At 40.3% G+C, this 23,152-nt stretch overlaps 1 protein-coding gene across 2 annotated transcripts in view; it reads right to left on the reverse strand.

Moving 5' to 3' along the window:
- The window catches only part of csf1a (colony stimulating factor 1a (macrophage)), a 32,937-nt gene extending 13,458 nt beyond the window's left edge, over window positions 1-19,479 (reverse strand). The window contains exons 1-6 of one of the 2 annotated variants that reach the window (XR_004210087.1): window positions 19,160-19,479; window positions 9,097-9,210; window positions 8,757-8,819; window positions 7,582-7,752; window positions 6,128-6,317; window positions 2,291-2,352 (exon numbers count right to left, since the gene is read on the reverse strand). Coding sequence is in view for 1 of the 2 variants with exons in the window: in XM_020482255.2 (XP_020337844.1) it covers window positions 6,128-6,317; window positions 7,582-7,752; window positions 8,757-8,819; window positions 9,097-9,210; window positions 19,160-19,192 (571 nt within the window). In the remaining variant the exon portion in view is untranslated. The remainder of the gene's footprint in view (window positions 1-2,290; window positions 2,353-6,127; window positions 6,318-7,581; window positions 7,753-8,756; window positions 8,820-9,096; window positions 9,211-19,159) is intronic. The other variant, XM_020482255.2, reaches the window with a different exon arrangement.
- Between the last annotated feature and the right edge of the window lie 3,673 nt (window positions 19,480-23,152).

Consider the following 23,152-nt stretch of genomic DNA (forward strand, 5'->3'; position numbering starts at 1 on the left):
ACCTCAATTAGCCCGACTGACCAGTGCCCCTGCACATTGGCTACCCGAACTACAGTGCCTTGCGAAAGTATTCGGCCCCCTTGAACTTTGCAACCTTTTGCCACATTTCAGGCTTCAAACATAAAGATATAAAACTGTATTTTTTTGTGAAGAATCAACAACAAGTGGGACACAATCATGAAGTGGAACGACATTTATTGGATATTTCAAACTTTTTTAACAAATCAAAAACAGAAAAATTGGGCGTGCAAAATTATTCAGCCCCCTTAAGTTAATACCTTGTAGCGCCACCTTTTGCTGCGATTACAGCTGTAAGTCGTTTGGGGTATGTCTCTATCAGTTTTGCACATCGAGAGACTGAAAATGTTTCCCATTCCTCCTTGCAAAACAGCTCGAGCTCAGTGAGGTTGGATGGAGAGCATTTGTGAACAGCAGTTTTCAGTTCTTTCCACAGATTCTCGATTGGATTCAGGTCTGGACTTTGACTTGGCCATTCTAACACCTGGATATGTTTATTTTTGAACCATTCCATTGTAGATTTTGCTTTTGTTTTGGATCATTGTCTTGTTGGAAGACAAATCTACATCCCAGTCTCAGGTCTTTTGCAGACTCCATCAGGTTTTCTTCCAGAATGGTCCTGTATTTGGCTCCATCCATCTTCCCATCAATTTTAACCATCTTCCCTGTCCCTGCTGAAGAAAAGCAGGCCCAAACCATGATGCTGCCACCACCATGTTTGACAGTGGGGATGGTGTGGTCAGGGTGATGAGCTGTGTTGCTTTTACGCCAAACATAACGTTTTGCATTGTTGCCAAAAAGTTCAATTTTGGTTTCATCTGACCAAAGCACCTTCTTCCACATGTTTGGTGTGTCTCCCAGGTGGCTTGTGGCAAACTTTAAACAACACTTTTTATGGATATCTTTAAGAAATGGCTTTCTTCTTGCCACTCTTCCATAAAGGCCAGATTTGTGCAATATACGACTGATTGTTGTCCTATGGACAGAGTCTCCCACCTCAACTGTAGATCTCTGCAGTTCATCCAGAGTGATCATGGGCCTCTTGGCTGCATCTCTGATCAGTCTTCTCCTTGTATGAGCTGAAAGTTTAGAGGGACGGCCAGGTCTTGGTAGATTTGCAGTGGTCTGATACTCCTTCCATTTCAATATTATCGCTTGCACAGTGCTCCTTGGGATGTTTAAAGCTTGGGAAATATTTGTGTATCCAAATCCGGCTTTAAACTTCTTCACAACAGTATCTCGGACCTGCCTGGTGTGTTCCTTGTTCTTCATGATGCTCTCTGCGCTTTTAACGGACCTCTGAGACTATCACAGTGCAGGTGCATTTATACGGAGACTTGATTACACACAGGTGGATTGTATTTATCATCATTAGTCATTTAGGTCAACATTGGATCATTCAGAGATCCTCACTGAACTTCTGGAGAGAGTTTGCTGCACTGAAAGTAAAGGGGCTGAATAATTTTGCACGCCCAATTTTTCAGTTTTTGATTTGTTAAAAAAGTTTGAAATATCCAATAAATGTCGTTCCACTTCATGATTGTGTCCCACTTGTTGTTGATTCTTCACAAAAAAATACAGTTTTATATCTTTATGTTTGAAGCCTGAAATGTGGCAATAGGTCGCAAAGTTCAAGGGGGCCGAATACTTTCGCAAGGCACTGTATCTGCATTGTGTCCCGCCACCCACCACCCGCCAAACCCTCTTTTATGCTACTGCTACTCTCTGTTTATCAATAGTCACTTTAACCATACCTACATGAACATACTACCTCAGTCAGCCTGACTAACCGGTGCCTGTATATAGCCTTGCTGCTGTTATAGCACCGTTACTGTTATTTTTCTTTTTTACTGTTGTTTTTATTTATTTACGTAACTATTGTTCACCTAATAGCCTTTTTTAAACTTATACATCTCACTGTTGCTGTCACGTTCTGACCATAGTTCTGTTATTTTAGTCTTTGTTTTAGTATGGTCAGGGCGTGAGTTGGGGTGGGCAGTCTGTTTGTTTTTCTATGTTGGTTTTTGTGTTCGGCCTAGTATGGTTCTCAATCAGAGGCAGGTGTCGTTAGTTGTCTCTGATTGAGAATCATACTTAGGTAGCCTGGGTTTCACTTTTGGTTTGTGGGTGTTTGTTTCTGTGTGAGTGTTTGGGCCACACGGTACTGTTTCGGGTTTTGTTTTGTTTTGTTTTGTTTTGTTTTGTTCACATCGTTTATTGTTTTGTATTTCAGTGTTCAGTTCGTTTTGAATAAATCATCATGAACACTTACCACGTTGCACTTTGGTCCGATCCTTCTTCCAACCTCTGAATGCCGTTACAGTTGGTTAAAGCCTGTAAGTAAGCATTTCACTGTAAGGTCTACACCTGTTGTATCCGGCTCACGTGACAAATTAAATTTGATTTGAACATTTCTATACTAATGACATGATAGATCAGAAGTAATACTATAGTATCAGGGATGATAGAGAATTGTTTTTACATCAGAAGTTAATGGTTATCTGTAGGAGCCAGATTGCTTTGGAATGTGTAGGGGAGACGGGTGGAGATCTTAGAAACTAACAATGTCACTGAGGGAGAGAGGGTAATGTATAATGTTTACATTATGTCAGGATATGTTTTTGTTAGTCATCAGGGATCCGCTGGGAGGAGAGGAGACAGTCTGGTTTTAATGACCATGACAGCCTTGAGTTGGTGAGGAGTGAGCACTTTGGGGTAGAGGTCAAGTAAAATGAAGTGAGGAAGAACAGATATCACTAAGGTTCTGTCTAGCAACAGGGATGCATTGGCTGTTCAGTTGTGGAGAATGAGACTCCGACTAGGAGAAAGGGTTAAATAGCAGTACTTTTGTGAAATGTTTGTCTGAATGCAGCTGTATCAACACTTAGGGAAGAATTACACTTGGTTAAGCTTCTCTAATGTCCGTGAGTTATTTACTCTGAAAATTAGAACTTAATATTAGCTTCAACAAAGTGAGCTGTAACTGGATAGTCCATATTCTTACACCTAATTGAGCTGCGGTGTTCAGCTATGCATTGTTTTAATTGTCTTTTCGTTTGTCCCATGTAGGCTTTCCCACATGTAAAGGATATGAGAGAGATTACTCCCTTTGTCTTGCATGAGATGTTACCCCTAACATGGAGTTTTCGAACTGTATGTGGGTGTCTGAAGAAGGATGTTTTTATAGTGCTATTGCACTGTGCGCATGATCAACATTTGTAGTTCCCATTTGGAATAGGTATCAAGAGTCTAGGAGTGGGCTCAGGAGGCAGGTCAGATCTCACCAAGTTAACCCCAATATTGCGACCCCAGCTTATAGACCACCAGTAGGGGCTCCTTGAAGAGGTGTGCAATTATTTTTGTCTGATTGCAGAATATGCCGGTGCTTTTTCAGGATTGCTTTCATGTTCTCCGAACACTTGGTGCAAAACACTGTTGCGTTTTTTCTTTGGTTTAGTTTTTAGCAATTCCTCTTGGTTTTTGAGATATTTTCATCGCAGCATTAAGAGTTTTGTCCTTGTAGCCTCTAATTTTTAATTTCTGTCCTTTTCTTAGCATTACTATCAAAATCTGACTGGTGGGCACAGATCTGTTTTAACCCAGCATAACTGGCTATGTGGTAGACCATTCCTGAGGGGAAGGGGATGCATACTATCTGCATGTAAGCAGGGTATTGCGGTCTGTGGGCTTTGTGTATAAGTCTGTATGTAATGCATCATTCTCTTCGATGATCCATAAATCCAGGTAATTACATTTTCTCTCATCAGTCTGAGTTTGAAGATAGGCCTTGAAATACATCCACAGGTACACCTCCAATTGACTCGAATGATGTCAATTAGCCTATCAGAAGCTTCTAAAGCCACGACATCATTTTCTGGAATTTCCCAAGCTGTTTAGTGGATGTAAACTTCTGACCCATTGGAATTTTGATACAGTGAAATAATCTGTCTGTAAACAATTGTTGGAAAAATTACTTATGTCATGCACAAAGTAGATGTCCTAACCGACTTGACAAAACTATAGTTTGTTAACAAAAATTTGTGGAGTGGTTGAAAAACTATTTTTAATGACTCCAACCTAAGTATATGTAACTTCTGACTTCAACTGAATGTGTTATTTCATAGTTTTGATGTCTTCACTATCATTCTACAATGTATAAAATGGTAAAAATAAAGAAAAACCCTGCAATGAGTGGGCATGCCCAAACATTTGACTGATATTATATATATATCCCCACTTGTTTAGCAAAATGTGTATATATGTCCCACTTGCCCTGAATGACGGGTCGCCTTTTTATTTTTTGGGAAATGCATGGATCACCAATGCGGTTGAATGCAGCATTGCTGTATGGCCACTCAAAATGTCTTGTAGTTGAGTAGCCAGCCGAGGCTACTGCACAAATGTTTCTGTGCTTTATCTGCATTGCTTGCTGTTAGGGGTTTAAGGCTGGGTTTCTGTACAGCACTTTGTGACATCTGCTGATGTAAAAACGGCTTTATAAATACATTTGATTGTAATAGGTCTATATGTTTCTCCTTTGCGTGGTGTTGTAGGTTTTGTTTTTTGGTTGTTTTGAAGTCATGCTTAAAAAAACAAAAGGCGGGAAACGTTTTTGCCTGCCATCTGTCCAATATTTCAGGGAGTGTTGCAGCACCCCTTGGAGGAGAGGGTTGTGTGTGTGTGTGTTGCAATTCCATTTGGTGTGCAGCATGTTGGCAGCACTTGCTGTGACTTGGAGTGCAGCGCATCGTGGGCTGTATGGAAGCGTGCCTAATTGAATTGACAACCCAAATCATTGGGCGGCCAGATAGAGATGTGTCATGGGCCGGATTCGGCCCACAAGCCTTGTGTTTGACCCATGCAATCTAAAGAATAAGCTATAGACTATCCAAAACAAGATTGTAAGAATTGGGATTAAACTCCCCTCTGACTCCTCTGGAGATTGAGCATGTACTTTGTCCATATACTGTCTTTTTACTGACAAATAAAATTAATAATCAATCAATACAAACTTGGCAGCAGACATTTGTTGAATGGAAAGAGACATCTGTACCAGAACACCAAAAAGTTTAAGGACATTTGGAGATTGCCAAGCCTTTAATACTGGATAGACCCTCAAAGGTAGGTAAGGATGTATTTTCTGTTTGTCGAGCTTGACATTGTCTATTTACTGATGTTGAAAACGCAAACCGTGATATTGAAGTGCGCAAAGTCGGTATGCTTTGTTTATTGGTTGTGTGGTGCATTTGCACATTTGAACATGTTGGTCTAAAATTTGTTGCATATATTAGTAAATATGGCATCGAAATTGTGTGAACCTAATTTCCCCCCAACTCGTCATTGTCTGCAGCCGGCTTGTAATGTATGCCTAAAGAAACAAACCGGGAGCATGAGCTCGTCCGTAGTGATCGGTGAACCCTCAACTTTCTGGACGGTAGCTCTGCTTGGCATCGACTGTGCCACAAAAGTGGCAAAGTCGATATCCACGTTTCTAAACGCATGATCGCTTTAGTTATTGTTATTTGTGGTGGTAAACATTATTTAGAGTTAATTCTATGAGGGGGGGACGGTGTGCAATTTTATTTACAGTACAAGGGGAAGGTCATGTGAAAATATTTTTTATGATGGGGAGGGGGGTGCATTTTTTGGGGTGGACACCTTGAACTGTCTAACATGGTCATGGTAAGTAGGTCTAAGAGAATAGTCTGAAAACAGCTTGGAGTAATCATGTGTGGCAAAAATGTTTGGTTCTTAAACAGCAAAGTAAACACGTACACAATCTCTAAAACATTGCTGGGAGTTTTGCTGGCTTTTGAAAATCTAGCATTGTTTAGATGCGTGTTTCCCAGATTTTCTGTTGATACTTTAGGCCTTGACTGGTTTTTAAATGGGCTATAATGTTATATTTTCCTCAACTTTTAAGCCTGCCATTCCAAATGAAAGATGATCCTTTAAGCCTACGCTCATAAAATGTTCCACTACGGGGGACAAACAGCAAAAACAATCAAAAGAATATGTGGTAGTTATGGGAGACGGTAAACAATTCACAATGACTTCAACTGTCTCTTAGAATAGATATTAATGGGTAGTAGAATTAATCTCACTCTACCTTTGGTTTGGGTGGGGAGGACAGTGGCGGATTCTGAGTAATCCTCAGCGTACTCTTCCTCACAGTTCCAGTCAACAGGCCCGTTGCTCTTGGTCATCAGGGTCATGTACATCTCAATGACCCCGCGGGCTTTCCTCAGAGCCTCTCTGGGCGAGGTGCTCTGCACCCTCACAAACTTCACTGGGTTGTCCTGTAACAGAGACGAGGAGAGAGGGAGAGTGGTGATGGGTCACATTCTCTACAAACAATTCAAAACATCCTGAAATACTTTCAAGTTGTTTTTAATGGCACTCAGTTAATGCCTCATACCTAATGAATGTTTCATCAACTCTAACTATGAAAACTCCGATCCTATGAAGGAAGTTGCAAGAGGAGCAGGATATTCTAGATAAAATGAAAGTGTCTATTTCCAACGCCACTTCATTGGCTATTGGCCACCTTGGCTTAAGTCTTCAGTATTTCATAGTTTAAAAGGGTTTTGTGAAGCACTCTAAAACAAATTACTTGAAAGTAAAAGTATTTCAAAATAGTACAATTGTTTATTTTGTTGAAAGAAATCAACTGAGATATTATACAATCACTCTGATTGGGTCCAGTAATTTGTTTTGAAAAGGAGTTAATTTAATATTTGATACTGGATAAGACTACAGCCAAACAGATACATTTAGCCAGCCCAAACTTCAGTGTAGATGTTGGACAAGCATTCCCTTAAGAGACAGGAGTCACCTGAAGAGGGACCATTGTCTGATACCATCATCACAGGGTACCCAGGGACATACCGGGGCACCAGTCTCATGTCTGACCTTAATCTAACACTAATCTAATATAGACAAGATGATTTTCCCAGACTTACTGGCATTCTGAAGTGTGCATGCTTATGCTGTCTTCTGGGCCCTGCTACCTCCCCAAGCCAACTTAAAAGAGATCACATTTTTTTCCATGCTGTTAAACATATTCTGTTAACCCTGCCATATCAGGGGTCACAATCTCATTGAAGAAAGAATTCGATGCTAAATTGAATATTGGTGACTGTTCCTCTGTACTCTGTAAATTGAATTGATTTGAGGTCTGAGGAAGCTGGATTGATTGTATTTTATCCCATCCCTACTTCATCTATCTAACAACCATGATCACTGAGCAGCTTAAAATGTTTATATATTATTTTCTCTAAGGAGCCATATTGTAATAAAGCAATGTGTTGAGAGTTACCATGTTAATAATGTTTCTTAAAATTCCAATAGGACATCACTGCATACTACTATGCCTTTTCAAATAGTCCAATTTTAATAAGGCTGAACTTCATGCACCAACCACCCAAGCACTGTTTCACTTTGTTTACTTCTAAGAAGTAATTATGCTGCCATCAATAAAAGCACAATCCAACAGACCTTTGGAAGAGATTTAGCTAAGCCTATTCCCAGACTAGAGTAGCAATGCTCGTAAGTAACACGCACCTCAATCTCCTCGTTGATTTCGGGTATGCAGTTGTGGGAGTAAAGGTTGTATATGACCTTCTTCAGGGATTTGACATAGCGCCCGTTGTCCGACTTCATGACATAATTGAAGTTTGTGTTCAGAAACTCCAGGATTTGTGGAAATGCTGCTTTCACATAACAGACTTCACTCTGTGGTTCAAAGGAGAAAGAAACCTATCGTCACTGCATTTTTTTTAACACCGATTTCCATTGAGGTTTGAACCTCCTTTCCAAAGCAGACCTGGAAAGTCACTCATGACTCAACATTCATTTCCACTTAGCCATAGTGACTTTGCTTCCTGTATCACTAGACTTAATTGGAGGTGCAGGAAAAGTTAGCTACATACCAACAGGTCCTTGTGGTTGTTTTTGGCACAACCTTTAAACAGACATTCACCATTTCAGAGACCTTGATAGCCCTTTCCTGCAGTCAAATGACCTAGTGGCCGCATGGGTGGAATGTTATCAAAATAATAAACCTTAGAAAGACCGGCATTTACATTTTTTTAAATTTCAAACAGTTTAGTTATATTTCAGTCTTCTTTCATGTATATAAAGTATAATATTGGGATGCAAACTCAAAATACATTCAAACTCTATCTGACATGGTACAGGGGTCTTTTTTGAAGCCCATAACCATGTGAGGTGTAAACTTTTGTTTCAAAGTACATTTGTTTAAGACTACCAAGAAACACTGTGTGACCCTGATTTAGCCCACTGCAGTAAACAGTTAACCTGTAAACCATTTCCTGATCAGTGTCAAGTTAAACTGGGGGGGGGGGGCTTGACTCCGTACTGCCACACAGCTCTCTCTATCTACTGTAACTTGGCACAGTTGAGGTATTTTCAAAACATTTCCCTTCCGGGGGATGAACAACCTCGTTCGTTCATGGCATACTTTTCTTCTAAATATAATTCAATTTTTGCCGTAAAGGCTGGATGGAGCAAGAGATGTTATGAACTTAGACCTGTAATGTCAGAAGTGAGCATTAATTTGAATCGGTATGCCAGCCTGGCACATCTTGAAAGAACAAGACTATCTTGACAGTGACTGGTGGTGATGTTTATCTATGGTATAATATCCTTTATGTGCACGCATCAAACTAATTTTGTTGTGAAAGTTGTAATTAGTGTAGTAGGAAGGAAATACTCACCAAACTCTGGAGCTCAGTAAATGCATAGCTTATTGAACAGCCATTCTCCAACTGATTGTCAATCTGCGTGGTAAACAAAGATCCAAACAGTGAAGTGTGGAACTCAGTCATGCAGCCATACAGAATTCACGGCTGCCACATTTTGTGTGAGGGTCACAGAAGGAAAAATCCTACATTTAGATAATACATTAACTAACTTGGGAGGAAACCTTTCATTAACATCAATATGTTCAGGCATGAGTTATGACAGTTTGAGTGATTGAAAGCAACTATCTCAAGTTGATTTCTTTTGTTTGGAGTCTATCATTGCATGATTTAGTGTGGTATGAGGTGTCCTCACCAGGCGATTGAGGTTGAGGAGGTGACCCTTTGTCACAGAGTGCCGACATGGACCAGGGACGCCAGCCCACGCCAAAGGGAAGCAGAGGAGGACGACGAAGCACAAATGCCTAGCCTGAAATAAACGGAGCAGTATTATTACACTACTACTACTACTACATAGTACTACAACTTATATTTCCACTACAACTACTGCTTAGGGATCTGCAAGTCAAAGTTTAGTTCACACTGAACCATATGTTCCCATAAAGAAGAGCAAAGATCTAAATCGGGTTCAATATTGTTCATTAATGAGTTGCAAAATGTTAGGCACAATAGTGCCTTTTATCCACATGTGATAACTAAATTACATATTAAGTATATACAATTCTAGGTCACATGGGGTATGACACATTTTTGGATATGTCTTCAAATTTGATAGTCAATAAAATCATGCTAGTTTCATTTAAAATCATATTGTATCTTGTTTATTTGAGAACACAATAGTTTTTGATTCCACAACTTGTAAGGGTCATACTGAAAGTGATTGTAAAGTACTACGGGGGGGGGAGTACATTTAAATAAATCTTTAAAGTAGTGCACTGGGCCTTTACTCAAACATAGCCGTCTGTAACGCAGCCAAACATTCCCCAGCTTCCCCGCCCCCACCACACACACACACATCCTGTGGCTATACAAGTTTGCGTTTCCTACAACAACAGGAGGATCAAGTTACGATACGGCATTTGTATTTTATGGTTATTCTCTCCAAAATCATGACCAGATGGAACCTGTGGGCTTATTTATTTTCCTTTCTTTCACAGCAAAAGCGGCATATGTAATTGATAGATTGATATGTTTCGCAACAGTATAAAATGTTATATGGATTAATGCCATAATAATAATAATAAAATAAAAAAAATATTGAAAAAACATGTGTTCATCAGAAGATGTTGCCTCCATAGATTCCGTCATGGCCCTAACCATACACCAGAGAACACTTCATTTCAAGACATATACAGACATCAGCCACTGGTCACATTCATCCCATCTTAGAAACAGAACAGAAAATGATCATGTGAATAAAATCTTAATGTACACATTGGCTAGCACCGTGGAGGCCAAAAACAACAGTTACTGATGGGTGGGTGTTCTAATGAAACAGTCCAACAGCACTCAAGTATTTTTATTTCAATCAACTCAACTCATGTAAAAACCCTGCTTCCAATATCCCAACAATATGAGCACAGTAGTTATTTGTTTAATATGAAGAACGTTTGTGACCCACTGTATAAAACAGGACTTTTATTGGAAAAAAGTACATATAGAGATTTTTGTTACAATGACGGCTTTCAAATGAATGAATTATGTATTTTCATAAAATCAAATGCAATAATAATCTAACAAGATGAATGTAATAATAAAATAATCTTATTACTACATCTTGAAGCTGTTTCCTGTGGAGAGGAATTCCAAGACTTTCTGAGAGAACAGTATATCAAACAAATATAAAAAGATTTCTATTAGTAGTGTCTGTTAATGTGGAAGAAATGTTTAGCTTTTAAATGGAATCCCTCTCAAATTCATATACAGAGATATGGATCCAAGGAATGACCATGCATGATATCACCACTATAGTTAAGTACATGTTTTGAGGCTATACAGTTTGTTTACATGTATTTTGTTTACAAACAAGATTATATTTTGGGTTCTGATGGGGTGCAACAGTTAAACTAAGTTCATGTGGCATTTATTATTTACAGTGCCTTCAGAAAGTATGCATACCCCTTGACCTATTCCACATGTTGAGTGTAACAGCCTGAATTCAAAATGTATTCACTTCATTGGGATAGGGGGCAGCATTTCACTTTTGGATGAAAAGCGTGCCCAGAGTAAACTGCCTGCTACTCAGTCCCAGATGCTAATATATGCATATTATTAGTAGCGCTGGATAGAAAACACTCAAGTTTCTAAAACTGTTTGAATGATGTATGTGATTATAACAGAACTCATATGGCAGGCAAAAACCTGAGAAAATCCAACCAGGAAGTGGGAAATCTGATGTTTGTAGTTTTTCAACTCAGCCCCTATTGAAGATAGGTCGGATGTTGGTCATGTTGCACTTCCTAAGGCTTCCACTAGATGTCAACAGTCGTTGGAAAGTTATTTCAGGCTTCTACTGTGAAGGGGGTGAGAGGGGAATGAGTCAGAGGTCTGCCAGGAGCCACGAGCTCGTGACGCACGGTCATGTGAAAGTTACCTCGCATTCCATTGCTTTTCTACAGACAAAGGAATTCTCCGGTTGAGACATTATTGAAGATTTATGTTAATAACATCCTAAAGATTGATTCTATACTTCGTTTGATATGTTTCTATGACCAGTAATATAACTTTTTAGACCTTTCATCCAACCTTTCCGCTGGACTTGCACGCGCGTTTGGATTTCTTTACCAAACTCCCTAACAAAAAGAGGTATATGGACATAATATTTATAATGCTATTTCTGACTAATGTTGACTACACAACATGGCGAATATTTCTTTGGCTGGTTTGGGCTCTGAGCGCCGTACTCAGATTATTGCATGCGATGCTTTATCCGTAAAGTTTTTTTAAATCTGACACGGCAGTTGCATTAAGGAGAAGTTTATCTAAAGTTCCATGTATAATAGTTGTATCTATTATCAATGTTTATGATGAGTATTTCTGTGAATTGATGTGGCTCTCTGCAAAATCACTGCATGTTTTGGAACTACTGAACATAACACGCCAATGTAAAATTAGATTTTTGGATATAAATGTGCACTTTATCAAACAAAACATACATGTATTGTGTAACATGAAGTCCTATGAGTGTCATCTGAGGATCAAAGGTTAGTGATAAATAATCTTCTGCTTTTTGTGACTCCTCTTTGGCTGGAAAAATGGCTGTGTTTTTCTGTGACTTGGTGGTGACCTAACATAATCGTTTGTGGAGCTTTCACTATAAAGCCTTTTTGAAATCAGACACTGTTGCTGGATTAACGCCCCAAAAAAATTATGTTTGAGAAATTTGATTTGAGATTTCTGTTTGAATTTGTCGCCCTGCAATTTCACTGGCTGTTGACGAGGGGTTCCGCTAGCGGAACGGGGTTCCATTCCCAGACAGGTAAAACATATTTTTTGCTCACCCATCTACACAAAATACCCCATATTGACAAAATGGAAACGTATTGAAAATGAAATACAGAAATATCTCATTTACATAAGTATTCAAACCCCTGAGTCAATACATGTTAGAATCACCTTTGGCATTGAAAACTGCTGTGAGTCTTTCTGGTTCAGTCTCTAAGAGCTTTGTACTCCTGGATTGTACAATATTTGCACATTATACTTAAACATTCAAGTTCTGTCAAGTTGGTTGTTGACCATTTTCAAGTCTTGCTACAGATTTTCAAACCGATGTTTAAGTAAAACTGTAACTAGCCTACTCAAGAACATTCAATATCGTCTTGGTAAGCAACTCCAGTGTATACTTGGCCTTGTGTTTTAGGTTATTGTCCTGCTGAAAGGTGAATTTGTCTCTTAGTGTTTGTTGGAAAGCAGACTGAACTAGGTTTTCGTCTAGGAATTTACCAGTGCTTAGCTCTATTTTGTTTATTTTTATCCTGAACAATACTCCCTATTCCTTTGCCCCAAACAAAATGCTTTGTATTCAGGACATGACGTTAATTTCTTTGCAACATTTTTTGCAGCCTCCAACTCAATCATCAAGTTTGCAGTCGACACAACCATAGTAGGCTTACCAACAATGAGATAGCCTACAGGGAGGAGGTGAGGGCCCTGGTGGAGTGGTGACAGGAAAATAACCTCTCCCTCAACGTCATCAAAACAAAGTAGCTGATCGTGGACTTCAGGAAAAGGCAGAGGGAACACGCCCCTATCCACACTGACAGGACCGCAGTGGGTGGAAAGGTGGAAAGCTTCAAGTTCCTTGGCGTACACATCAATGACGATCTGAAATGGTCGGTACAGGTGGCATCAAAGCTGGGACTGAGAGACTGAAAAACAGCTTCTATCTCAAGGCCATCAGACTGTTAAATAGCCATCACTAGCCAGCTACCACCCGATCACTCAATCCTGCGCTGTAGAGGCTGCTGTCCTATATACAGTGAGGCAAAAAAGTATTTAGTCAGCCACCAATTGTGTAAGTTCTCCCACTTAAAAAGATGAGGCCTGTAATTTTCATCATAGGTACACTTCAACTATGACAGACAAAATTAGAAGAAAAAAAATCCAGAAACTCACATTGTAGGATTTTTAATGAATTTATTTGCAAATTATGGTGGAAAATAAGTATTTGGTCACCTACAAACAAGCAAGATTTCTGGCTCTCACAGACCTGTAACTTCTTCTTTAAGAGGCTCCTCTGTCCTCCACTCGTTACCTGTATTAATGGCACCTGTTTGAACTTGTTATCAGTATAAAAGACACCTGTCCACAACCTCAAACAGTCACACTCCAAACTCCACTATGGCCAAGACCAAAGAAGTGCAAGGCACTTCAGAAGGTAGTGCGTACGGCCCAGTACATTACTGCCATCCAGGACCTCTACTCCAGGCAGTGTCAGAGGAAGGCCCTAAAAATGACCAAAGACCCCAGCCACCCCAGTCCTAGACTGTTCTCTCTACTACCGCATGGTAAGTGGTACTGGAGTGCCAAGTCTAGGACAAAAAGGCTTCTCAACAGTTTTTACCCCCAAGCCATAAGACTCCTGAACAGGTAATCAAATGGCTACCTGAACTATTTTCATTGTGCCACCCCCCAACCCCTCTTTTACACTGCTGCTACTCTCTGTTTATCATATATGCATAGTCACTTTAACTATACATTCATGTACATACTACCTCAATTTGCCCAACCAACCAGTGCTCCCGCACATTGGCTAACCGGGCTATCTGCATTATGTCCCACCACCCGCCAACCCCTCTTTTTACGCTACTGCTACACTCTGTTCATCATATATGCATAGTCACTTTAACCGTACCTACATGTACATACTACCTCAATAAGCCTGACTAACCGGTGTCTGTATATAATCTCGCTACTGTTATTTTCAAATGTCTTTTTACTGTTTTTCTTTACTTACTTACACACACCGTTTTTCGCACTATTGGTTAGAGCCTGTAAGTAAGCATTTCACTGTAAGGTCTACAGCTGTTGTATTCGGCGCATGTGACTAATAAACTTTGATTTGATTTGACTGGGTGTATTGATACAACAACCAAAGTGTAATTAATAACTCCAGCATGCTCAAAGGGATATTCAATGTCTACCAATAGGTGCCCTTTGCGAGGCAATGGAAAATCTCCCTGGTCTTTGTGGTTGAATCTGTGCTTGAAATTCACTGCTCGACTGAGGGACCTTACAATTATCTGTATGTGTGGGGTACAGAGGTGATGTAGTCATTTAAAAATGACTTAAACACTATTGCACACAGAGTGAGTCCGTATTTAAACTTGCCATAAGGTTGAATGCTTACTGACTCAATACATTACATGTTTTACTAATTCGTAAACATTTCTAAAAGCAGAATTCCACTGGAATTATAGAATATTGTTTGAAGGCCAGTGACATAATCTAAAGGTAATCCATTTCAAATTCAGGCTGTAACAAGTCAAGGGGTGTGAATAATTTCTGAAGACACTGTATATTCTTCAGGAATCAATAGGTGTATGTCATTCATTTATGAGTAGAAAAATGTATGTAGCAACTACTGATTTCCCTTAAGGTTTGGGTGCATTTTCTGACATTTGGAACAAATGCACTGTTTGACGGAGAGCATCATATTTTGAACACAGAATATTTAGAATCATAGGATAGCACCTATGTATCATCCAAGCTCACTTTAATCTATTTTTACAAAAAAAGGACGATACAATCATTAATTTCTTCAATTTGCTATCGTACCCAGAATATAACAGAATAGTTGCAAAATGTTGCATTCGAAAATGTGACTGTCTCAGCTCCGTACATGACACCCTTCTATTGGGGTTAACGCTGTTGCATGTTTCAGAATACCCTGTGTCTGAGCAGTTTGAGCCAGGTTCCATACCACAGCGCCAGGGAATTCCACCCAATAGTACAGGAAGGGAAAGAAGGAAAATAAATAAAGGAGGAGATTATTCAGTCTATCATAATGCTTATCAATCATCTTCTCTGTGAAAACGCTAGCAAAAAATGCTTTACTTTTAAGGATTCAGACATATTTCACATCTTCAGTCATAGTAACAGACACCAGATTGTGGCAAATTGTTGAACTTTTCATGCGAATCATTGATCCCATAGATGTAGACATGCCATTGGAATGATCATATTCGTGTCTGGTATCTGAAATAGGTCAAAATTAGACATTCATCCATTTTCTCAAATGTAACATTTCAAAGTTATTGCAAAATTCAACTTTTGAAGTGGTTAAGTTGAGACATTAAAATCTCAAAAACAACTTTCTATCACTGGGATGGAACTTGAAACCTCTATATATTTTCCACTTCACAGTAACAGCAGACATTTGACTAACTGACTTGTTGGAAAGGTGGCATCTGTGATGGTGCCACGTTGAAGTTACTGAGCTTTTCAATAAGGCCATTCTACTGCTAATGTTTGTCTATGGAGTTCGCATGGCTGTGTGCTTGATTTTATACACCTGTCAGCAATGGGTGTGGCTGAAATAGCCAAATCAACTTATTTTAAGGGATGTCCACATACTTTTGTGTGTGTATGTATGTATGTATATATGTATGTATATATGTATATATGTATATATATATGTATATATGTATATATATGTGTATATATATGTGTATATATATGTATATGTATGTATATGTATGTATGTATATATATGTATATATGTATATATGTATATATATGTATATATGTATATATGTATATATATGTGTATATATATGTATATATATATGTATATGTATGTATATGTATGTATGTATATATATGTATATATATATATATATATATATTAGTGTATTTAACCCCTCATTGTTGTCACTAAACAGTCTCCATATCTACACTGAACAAAAATATAAACGCAAATGTAAAGTGTTTGTCACATGTTTCAAGAGCTGAAAAAAATATCCCATATATATTTCCATACACTTTATATGTTCCATACACATAACAGTTTACATCTCTCAAATTGTGTCCACAAATTTGTTTACATCCCTGTTAGTGAGCATTTCTTATTTGCCAAGATAATACATCGACCTGACAGATGTGGCATATCAAGAAGCTGATTAAACAGCATGATCATTACACAGGTGCATTTTGCCAATAAAAGGCCACTCTAAAATGTTCAGTTTTGTCACACAATATAATGCCACAGATGTCTCAAGTTTTGAGAGTGTGCAATTGGCATACTGGCTGCAGGAATGTCTACCAAAGCTGTTGCCAGAGAATTGGCAGTACGTCCAACCGGCCTCCCAACTGCAGACAACATGTGTGGCATTGGGTGAGCAAGTGGTTTGATGATGTCGTGAACAGAGTGCTCCATTGGGGCGGTGGGGTTATGGTATAGGCAGGCATAAGCTATGAACAACAAACACAATTGCATTTTATCAATGGATCCCTCTGCAACTGGATCCTGGACTTCCTGTCGGGCCGCCCCCAGGTGGTGAGGGTAGGTAACAACACATATGCCAAGCTGATCCTCAACACTGGAATCCCTCAGGGGTGCGTGCTCAGTGCCTTCCTGTACTCCCTGTTCACCCACGACTGCATGGCCAGGCACGACTCCAACACCTTCATTAAGTTTGCAGCCAACACAACAGTGATCACTGACAACCTGATCACTGACAATGACGAAACAGCTTATAGGGAGGACGTCAGAGACCTAGCCAGGTTGAGAGCTTCACGTTCCTTGGTGTCCAGATCACCAACAGACTAGAATGGTCCAAACACACCAAGACTGTTGTGAAGAGGACACGACAAAGCCTATTCCACTACAGGAAACGAAAAATATTTGGCATGGGTCCTCAGATCCTCAAAAGGTTCTACAGCTGCAACATGACTGGTTGCATCGCTGCCTGGCACGGCAACTGCTCGGCCTCAGATCGCAAGGCACTACAGAGGGTAGTGTGTATGGCCCAGTACATCACTGGGGCTAAACTGCCTGCCATCCAGGACCTCTATACCAGGCGGTGTCAGAGGAAGGCCCTAAAAATGATCAAAGACTCCAACCACCCCAGTCATAGACTGTTCTCTCTACTACCCCATGGCAAGCGGTACCAGAGCGTCAAGTCTAGGTCCAAAATGCCTCTCAACAGTTTTTACCCCCAAGCCCTAACACTCCTGAACAGCTAATCATATGGCTACCCCCCCCCCACCCCTCCACCCTCCCGACTACACATTGACTCTGTACCGCTACCACCTGTGTATAGCCTAGCTACTCCTCTTTTTGACCGTTTTTTTACTTTTTATATCTTGACTTATTTATTGTTTACCTAATACCTTTTTTTAAACTTAACTACACTGTTGGTTAGGGCTTGCAAGTAAGCATTTCACTGTAAGGTCTACCTACACCTGTTGTGTTCGGCGCAAGTGACAAATACATTTAGATTTTATTTTATTTGAATGCATAGAGATACCGTGATGAGATCCTGAGGCACATTGTTAGGCCAATTTCTTTTAAGGTATCTGTGACCAACAGATTCATATCCGTACTCCCAGTAATAGGAAATCCACAGGTTAGGGCCTAAGGAATTCATTTAAATTGACTGATTTCCTTTTATGAAATGTAACTAAATAACATCTTGAAATTGTTGCGTTTATTTTTTATCAGTATACTTCCATGAATTTTTCAACTGGTACCCGGGGACCTTCAGGTGAGTCTTGTGAGGCCTGTGAGCATTCTAGAACAAAACAACCGACATCTACGTGTTCATGAGAGACTCGTCTGTCTTTTGTAGGCCAAACCGTTCGATAGACTAGTTTGTGAGAAGACCAATTTTAAGGATGTCCCATGGTCTGACAAACACTGCTCTAGCTCTGTCACCTTTCAACACAGATGTGAGACATAGCCGGATGTGGTGGATTGAGACGCATCTAATGCAAAACAGCAGATATCTCTAACTTGAACTGATATATTTATTTTTATGCTAATTACATTTCCACGGGGGAACAAATTGACCTTATTAAGGGGTTTAAACTTGTGTAGTCTTTGTGCAGGAAATTGACTAATTCCTTTGATGTGGCTTTTTGTCTGCTTCAATTACTCCTCTTTTCACAACCCATCTCCCCATGCATCCCATTCACTACGGTCATATACATGTATGATACACCAAGAGCCTGCCTGTCGCAGAAAACGCAGCACCCCCACCCCCAAACTACTTCCTGCGGCTATGAATACACCTACAGGATTGCCTTTCTGGCATTACAATGGTTACACAAACTAGAAGCTCAAAGAACCAACAAGAACCACAGGAGAGAGAGATATCTGCTGAGCTTAGCAAATAAGTTCAAGAAGAGACATTTAAAAAAAGACAGTGTTCTTATGTCATCCTAGATGTTAACTTTTCAGTGTGGTACTGTGTGTTTTAGATGGGCCACAGAAGTTGTTTCATAAACCTGTGACGCATCCCAAGATCATTTCATAAGCAACAAAAAAATGCTTCCAATATTTCTTCTCACTCCCTAAGATCCATTGGCTACACTGGGTGTGTTTCACAGTACAGACTGGAACAGAAAATGCAGTTAATTACAACTCAATAACTGTCTTGTCAAATTCACACAAAGTATGTGGCTTAATAAAATAAACTTGCCTTCAATCAAGTCAAAGCATCACTCTCTGTGTGAATTGCAAACTTAGACCTTATACTCTAAACAAAATCCACAGCCATGATGAATACATAATTTAAAACAAATAAATACATGTCATTAATGTCGATAACAAATGTTGATAACAAAATATCTAGCATTCAGCTTACAATTTCCAGCCCATAATTTATGCCCTCAACAAAGAAAGCTTGGAATGATACAAGTTGACATCAGAATAAGATGCCCAAAATGCCAAGGTTCCAGAGTGGGGGACCTACCTTGGCTTTGTGGGCTGGTTTGTGTGTGTTCATCTGGCTGACCTAGGCAAGTAGAAAAGAGTAGAGTCCACTTTTAGAGTCATTGGAGCAAAGTTCCTTTCTCTGGTGGTGATTCAATTATTTCCCAATTGAAGTGCATAACGATGAGGAGAAAAGAGAAGGAAAGAAGTGACACCAAATGAGGGAAAGATCAATGTCTGGATGTTGACTGACAAGAAGTTCAGCTCTGCTTAGCCATATCTGTCTTCACTGACTGAATGACTGAGCGAGTCTGAGTGTGGATTGGGTTGTGGGTGTGTGTGTGACCGCCTCTCCTCACTGGTACCTCATTAAAACATTTTTCTTTTGAGAGGCAGTGTTATAACCCCTCCTATTTCTCTCTGTCTTTGTCCATCCCCCAGCCACACTCTCTATCTTGTTCCTCTTACTTGCTCTCTCATTCTCAATCTCCTCTCTTTGTAACTTGCTGTCAAAATCTACTGTATCAATCTCTCTTTCCCAAGTCATACTTTCCTTGACACATGGAGCGGTGCCCCTGTTGAGCACCCATGAAACCCAATGCAGTGAGAGTGCTATCAGATGTCTATCTTAGTCCAACTCTTTGGCACAGTATGACCACTTGTTATTTGTACAACCTTTGTAACTGGCCTGTAATATCTTCAAGACTCTGTATGTGAAGACACATTGAGCAGCTCTGTGAACATGAAGGGTATTGTCTAATTCAACTCTACAAACAAGACAGAGATTTTGTGTTTCAATAATGTCTCATTAAATATAACATGATCAGGCTGAATCCTTATAGCAATAGTTTACCATTGTGAACATTGGCGGTATGTTCACAATGGTAAACTATTGCAAAAAGGATTCAGCTTGATCATGTGATCTTTAATGAGACATTATTGAAACACAACAGCTCGGTCTTGTTTGTAGAGTTGAATTAGAAAATACCCTTTGTGTAGAAAATCCTTGAATTCAGTGCATTTTTACAATGAGTGAATGTTTGTAATTAGATTAAATTGACATCATATTGTACAATCTATGTGTCTCCCTTTCGTACACATACGTTATTGGTTGCATTCAAGAGGAGATAATTTTTTAAATTGTTTTCAGTTTGTCAATATCAAAGTAGCCTGTCATTTTTGTCTTTTTGTGGTCTAAAAAAATATTATGCTAATTTCTCCAATCTGTAAAATTAGGTAAAACATTTTTGTAAAAGGACAACGTTTTCCCGGACAGCCTAAAATAATTTACCCCTGGACCTCGAGTGTGCGCTCTGTACAGAAGGTCATTTTTGCAAATAGTTGTTGAGTTCAATAACCTGCAGTGACTAGGCTACTGGTACCAAATCTGGACATATTCCTAGTCATCACATTAGGAATAGTATTTTACTGTTTGTCTGCAAATGCGATGATATGAATGCATATGCTTTATTATTCAGATTATCTATTTATTTATTATTAAGGTGAATTCTTCAGTTCTGGTCAAAGGTTTAAACCATAGCCTGGGAAGATAGTTTGACCCTTAACCTTGACCCTTCCTGTGGCTATGGTGGAAACTCAAGACTAGATAACTGGTCAAATTTCTTTTTTATTACATACTGACATTCAAAATGTCAATATATGACCACTAAATCATGAGACCAGGTTGTCAGACTCAGTACATTATATAATGATGACCCAGCTCCAGTCCATTGGGTCATGGGGGAAAGTCAGGATGCTGAGATTTCACTTTCAGATTGGTGTCTGACACAGAGTCAAGCCAATCACTGCTATATGACACTCGGCAGACTGGACATCACTGATCACATTAGCCTTCTGGCATACCCAAAGCCACAGTCCCGGACAATGATGCTCCAAATAACTGCGATCCTCTATCTCCTTATCTAATAAGCTATATCGCCATTGAACATCCCATCTGTCTTTATGGTCCCCAGGCCCTATTGGCTATGTATACAGTGCCTTCAGAAAGTATTCACACCCCTTGACTATTTCCACATTTTGTTGTGTTACGGCCTGAATTTAAAATGTATTACATTTTGATTTTGTGTTACTGGCTTACACACAACACCCCATAATGTCAAAGTGAAAATATGTTTTTTGACATTTTTACATATTCATTCAAATGAAAAGCTGAAATGTCTTGAGGCAAGATATTGAGTACTCATAATGAAGGGCACAAATTGGTAGACTGGTAAAATAAAAGCAAACATTGAATATACCTTTGAGCACGGTTAAGTTTTTAATTACACTTAATTACACCTTTTTAACACACCCAGTCACCTTTAACACCCAGTCACCTTTAACACACCCAGTCAACTCAGTTGCCGGAGAGGAAGGAAACCGCTCAAAGATTTTACCATGATGCCAAATGTGACTTTAAAACAGTTAGTTTAACATCTGTGATAGGAGAAAACTGAGGATGGATCAACAACATTGTAGTTACTCCACAATAATAACCTTGTCACACCCTGATCTGTTTCACATGTCTTTGTGCTTGTCTCCACCCCCCTCCAGGTGTCGCCCATCTTCCCAATTATCCCCGGTGCATTTATACCTGTGTTCTCTGTTTGTCTGTAACCAGTTCCTCTTGTCTTGTCAGGTCTTACCAGCATACTTTCCCGTCTTCCTGTTTCTCAAGTTCTGTATCCTAGTTTTCTCAGTTCTGACTATTCTGCCTGCCCTGACCCCGAGCCTGCCTGTCGTCCTGTACCTGCCTGACTCTGACCTGATTACGAACCTCTGCCTGCCCTGACCCCAAACCTGATTGCCATCCTGTACCTGCCAGACTCTGACCTGATCACAAACCCCTGCCTGCCCTCAACCTGCCCTTTGCCGGCCCGACTGGCCATGACAGACCCAGCAGACTCCGACCAGATCCACAATGTTATCTCCCAGCAAAGAGCCACCATTGGAAGACACAAGGAGTTATCGCCACCAGCGATTGTTCTTCCCAGCCTACCCCAGTGTCCCGAGAACCCCACTTACTTCCTCCAGAGCACTACACTGGAGATTCTGGAACCTGCAGGGCCTTTCTCTCCCAGTGCTCTCTCATCTTTGAGCTGCAGCCTTCTTCTTTCCCCTCGGACCGCTCGTAACCTCATAATGCTGTTGTCCGGGGGGCACTCGCCTGGGCTACAGAGGTGTGGGAGCAACAGTCCGCCGTCTGCCTCATTCTGAAGGAGTTTGTGGCAGAAGTACGGAAGGTGTTCGATCCAGCTACGCCAAGACAACAAGGTGGATTTTTGCACCTTGGCAGCTGAGAGTGCCTGGAACCCATAAGCATTGTTCGACATGTTCCTTCACAGATTATTGGAGGTGATCAAAGATGAACTCGCAGCCTGGGAGCTGCCAATGGACCTAGACTCCCCCGATCGATGGGAGACTATGAGAACATAGGAAGGAGAGGGAATCTGTACCCTTTTGCCCTCCCTTGCCATCGATTCCCACCTCGCCTCCAAGGAATCCCAGAGAGCCCCGAAGTCTACATATCCAAGTGAACCCGATGTCACCCGAGTTCACTCGGGAAAGACTGAGGGCTGCCGACTCACCTCATTCGGATCCCATGCAACTGGGCAGGGCTAGATTGTCTCCGGCTGAGCACGTATGCGGACTTAACACCCAGAGCTGTCTATTTTGTGGAGCTACGGGACATTTCTTAGCAATCTGCGCATTAAAAACCGAGGCTCATGAAGCAGCTATGAGTACGCTGTTGAGTCGTATGGGGAGTTTCCCATCCTCCATTGCTCATACCTCTCTCCATGCTACCCCAAATCTCTCTGGGTGCTCATTGACTCATTGGCCGACGAGAGCTTTATGGACGATACCCTAGTCTCAGAGCTAGGAATCCCCACAACCCCTCTCCATTCGCATGGATGTCAGAGTGTTAGATGGGAGCTCTATTGGCAGAGTCAACGACACTACGTAGACTGGTAAAACCTGAGAGTGTCGGGCAATCACAGTGAGAGTATGGAGTTCCTGTCAATTGAATTCCCTC

The sequence above is a fragment of the Oncorhynchus kisutch genome, linkage group LG5, assembly GCF_002021735.2.
Source record: "Oncorhynchus kisutch isolate 150728-3 linkage group LG5, Okis_V2, whole genome shotgun sequence".
Classification (NCBI taxonomy): domain Eukaryota; kingdom Metazoa; phylum Chordata; class Actinopteri; order Salmoniformes; family Salmonidae; genus Oncorhynchus; species Oncorhynchus kisutch.